Source organism: Triticum dicoccoides, chromosome 7A (assembly GCF_002162155.2).
Source record: "Triticum dicoccoides isolate Atlit2015 ecotype Zavitan chromosome 7A, WEW_v2.0, whole genome shotgun sequence".
Taxonomy (NCBI): domain Eukaryota; kingdom Viridiplantae; phylum Streptophyta; class Magnoliopsida; order Poales; family Poaceae; genus Triticum; species Triticum dicoccoides.
The window spans coordinates 137,423,400-137,427,418 of NC_041392.1; the positions used below are offsets into that span (position 1 = coordinate 137,423,400).

The following is a 4,019-nucleotide window of genomic DNA, read 5'->3' on the forward strand; positions in this document are numbered from 1 at the left end:
CCAACCCCCAAAGACACGCCCTGCCACTAAGCACGCACGCCCAGGTCGCTAATGGCGCACCAACGTTGCGGTCGACCAACCCCAAGCGCGACCCTCCCCAAGTGCAACGCCCGCTTTTCTCTAATCTTGTGGCCCAGACAAGTAAACAATGACCCGAGAAGAGAATTCCTCCAGTCCCAGGGTTCTGTCGAGCTGATGGAACCTCTCGTCCCGGCTACAAGAGTCAACTGGCGCCATCATCACGCGCCCCCGTGCTGCGCTGGCCGGGCGAGCCCGGCCTGCACTCCGACGCAACGCCATGATCGACCGGCCCGTCCCTCCTCCCTATTTATACCCAAGCCATGCCATGCTCATCACAAACCAGGCCAGCCAGAGCATCCAGTGGCCGGCGAGCAAGCTGAGTACGTGCTGCCGCTAGCAGGTGCGGTGCTCTAGCTTGTCCCTGGTTGAGAGATGGAGGCGAGGATGGCAACGGCGGCGGTGCTCGTGCTGCTGGCGCTGGTGCTCGTCGTCCCGGAGGCGTGCCGGGCGGAGCGGTTCGTCGTCGGCGACGCGGCGCGGTGGACGTGGGGGTACAACTACACCGACTGGGTCATCAGGAAGGGCCCCTTCTTCCAGGACGACAGCCTCGGTACGCAATTATACTATGTAGTACTGACGTATACTTGCTTTCTCTGATCTGAGTTCAGTCTTGGTTTTTAGAGCATTTTTTTTGCAATCAGCCTTTTAAAGCACTTTACCTTGCCATATTTGTCACACTAACGAACTGCAAAAAAACAAAAAAAACCGCAACGTACGTCAAGTTTTAAGCAACAACAAAATTGTCACTGTTTAACCGAAGTTGCTAAAGATTCAGTTAACTAAGCTACTCTGCGCCTCGGAATAATATTTACTCCCCCCCTAAAAGAAATATAAGAGCGCCTCGGAATAATATTTACTACCCTCGTAGACGCTCTTATATTTCTTTACAGAGGGAGTACTTAGATAGAGAGAGTATATATGAGGGACCTCACAACCTTTTTCTTCTGTTGAAAAACTCATCTTTTTTTTTGATGGTATGTTGAAAAACTCATCTTATATAGTACACATCAGGAACTAAACTAGACACTGAGTACTGCACATTTGTACCGAACACCCTGGCTCTCATCTCACGAGGGCGGCACTGGCTTTTACTCCAAGTCACATAAATATTGACCGGATAACATATCTTGGTTGTTTGGATGCTGGGTGTGCAGTGTTCACTTACGACCCGCCGAACGCGACGACGCACGCGCACAGCGTGTACATGATGCGGAACCTGGCCGACTACCAGTCCTGCAACCTCAAGACGGCCAAGCTGGTGGCCGGCGTGACGGAGGGCGCCGGCGCGGGCTTCGAGTTCGTCCTCAAGAAGCGCAAGATGCACTACTTCGTCTGCGGCGAGCGCCAAGGCCTCCACTGCACCGCCGGCCAGATGAAGTTCATCGTCAAGCCCAAGAGCTCCGTCTGCCGTGACTGACCGCCCGCCCCCTCCTCGCCGGCTATCCATGGCGTCCACGGCCTTCGCCGCCGTCTTCTTCTTCTTAATCATTTGTTATACTTGCTGCTTGTAAGTTATCACAATTGTTGCATTCATATGTGTCGTGTGGTGTAAACTGTGTTGCGTGATACGCTATTTATGCATGACTCGGTGCTTGAATAAAGTAGGGAGTGCGTGCGTGTGTGTGTGTGTGTGAACTGTGGCGTGTGTTGCTACAAATTAGTGGAGGATGTAATGAGAATGAGGGGCTGTTAGTCCAGGAGTAGCCGGTGTGTCAATCTCTCATTTCTACTCCTAAAAAGGCCCTCTGTTCTAGTTTCAAATGAACATTTGGCTTGAAGTTGCTGTAACAAATAAAGTGATGTCAAAAGAGAACATTTGGCTTGAAGCCTTTCATGAGAGTTCGAGTTCTGAAATGAATAGTAACATGAAGCCAACCAAGGAAAATTTATCCATCTTACACATAATTATCTGCCTCATAACCGGCATTTACAACAAAAACAAAAACATGTACTGAAGCAAAAAACTACAATCATATATATGGATGAGAACATTTTGGCTGAAGAGTGCAGAGAATGATAGCACAAGAACATTTAGCACGAGTGAGATACAGTGGATGCAATTCATGACATTGGTTTCGGTGATCTGAACATCGGTGAACAGCAAGTCAGCTAAATGTCTTCAAAAATAGTAGAAAAAACGCACCAACGAATACGGGGAATGAGCACCAGTCTTCCACATGGTTTTTGCATCTTCGGTCTCCTCGGCCAGAGATGATGCAAATTATTTTTACTACGGGCACGAAAACATCAAAGTAGTCAATGTCCTGTGCCCACCCTCAAATGCCCCCCTCCCCAAATCAGAATGAATGGTTGTGGATGTATCGCAAATTGGCTCAGGTTGCCGTCCTTGTCCAAGTTTGATTGTACGCAAGGTCCTGTTGCAGATCAAACGACCCTTTTGAGTTATTTCCTGGACTGCATCTTGTTCGCCATTTGGGGTCAAGCCTGATCATCTTATGTGAAAGTGATCCCTTCAATGTGCCATCACTCCGTTTTCGAGCGATCTTCATACCTGATTTGTATCCTACTTCAGGTAAAAAATCGGCCAAAGTAACCCATGCTGCACTGAGGTAACTTGTTCACCCTCCCGTAATTAAGACATCCAGAAGCTCAACAGATCTCCTAAGTTTTCTGTCCCGGCACACAGCCTCAATCAGCTTTGCCCAACAACTAGCCTCTGGCATGAACCCAAATTTGGCCAATCCATACAATGCAGCTGTCGCATCTGCCACTCGCCCAACATCGCACAGACCGTTCAAAAGTTTGTTTGAGGCTGCATAGTGCGGCAAAAACCCTCTTCTGAGCATTAATCCCAGCAAGCCAACGGCCTTCTCCATATCTCCACTTGAGCACAGAGTATTCATCACAATCCGATAGCTTGCGACGTTCAACTGAACTCCTTCCTCTGGCAACCTCCCAAGCAAGTCCATCACTTCTGCCATCCGCCCATCTTTGCACAGCCCTTCAAGCAGCAGATTGTATGTGACAACATCAGCCTTGCATCCCTTCTCCCTCATCTCCATCAGAAGATTGATCCCCTCATCGACAGTCCCATGTCTACAAAGGCACCCGATCAATGCCGTGTAGCTGACGGCGTCTGGTTCCACCCCAGCAGTCCTCATCTCCTCGAACACCAGCTTTGCATCCTCCACTTCCCCTTTCTTGCAGTGTCCATTTATAAGAGTTGCGTAGTTGAAAGCATTTGGCTCACACTCATTCTTCCTCATAAATCCAAAGATTGTCCGTGCCTTCTCCACCTGCCCCAGACGGCAGAATCCGTCGATGATCAGATTGTATGTCAGCTGGTCCGGCACGATGTGGTCTTTCTCGATCATCCCCTCGAATAGCTCAAACGCTTCCTTCATCTTACCAGCACGACAGAGCCCACCCAACAATGTCGAATAGGTGACCAGGTTTGGCCTCACATCGCCGCAGGTGTACTCACGCATTTCATCGAGCACCCTGAAGGCGGTCTCGGAGTCGCCGTTCTTGATGTAGTGCTTGATGAGGATGTTGTAGACGCAGGTGTTGGGAGCGGGGAGGTACTTGTTCCGGGGGTCGCGCAGGTCGGCTATGAGGTCGGCGAGGACGTCGGGGCAGCGGGAGGAGACGAGGCGGTCGAGGCAGACGGCGAGGGCCTTGTGCGAGACGCGGCGGCGGTGGAGGAGCGACGGCAGGAGGCGGAGGAGCGCGAGGGCGTGGTCGGGCGGGAGGAGGCGGAGGAGCGGCAGGAGGTGCGGCTCGAGGAAGCGGCAGGGCGCGGAGGCGGCGCGGCGGAGGACTGCGGTGGTGGCGGACGGGAGGCGGGCGCGCGCGAGGCGGATGAGGAGCGCGGAGAAGGTGGACGCGGTGTGCGAGAACCCGCGCTGCTCCGCGGCGGCGTTGAAGAGGTCGAGCGCGCGCTGCCCGGACTGCGAGGAGGCGATGAGGCGCGCGAG

General features: G+C 52.4%; 2 protein-coding genes across 2 annotated transcripts; one reads left to right on the top strand and one right to left on the bottom strand.

Annotated features, from left to right (window-relative positions):
* Positions 1–262: 262 nt before the first annotated feature.
* Positions 263–1,915, top strand: LOC119329848 (blue copper protein 1b-like). Its single transcript, XM_037602946.1, has 2 exons — positions 263–631; positions 1,236–1,915. Exons 1-2 carry the CDS (start codon positions 454–456, stop codon positions 1,496–1,498), a joined length of 441 nt encoding a protein of 146 aa, XP_037458843.1. The 5' UTR covers positions 263–453; the 3' UTR covers positions 1,499–1,915.
* Positions 1,916–1,947: 32 nt separating this feature from the next.
* Positions 1,948–4,019, bottom strand: LOC119333286 (pentatricopeptide repeat-containing protein At5g18475-like; the record flags this gene model as incomplete). The annotated part of the gene is made up of 1 exon (XM_037606228.1): positions 1,948–4,019. A coding segment is annotated over one exon (1,359 nt), but the record flags the coding sequence as incomplete, so codon positions are not given.

Coding starts and splice junctions, on each gene's coding strand:
- LOC119329848 (XM_037602946.1), top strand. CDS start 454: ATGGAGGCGAGGATGGCAACGGCGGCGGTGCTCGTGCTGCTGGCGCTG. Junction 632..1,235: donor CTTCCAGGACGACAGCCTCG/GTACGCAATTAT, acceptor CTGGGTGTGCAG/TGTTCACTTACGACCCGCCG.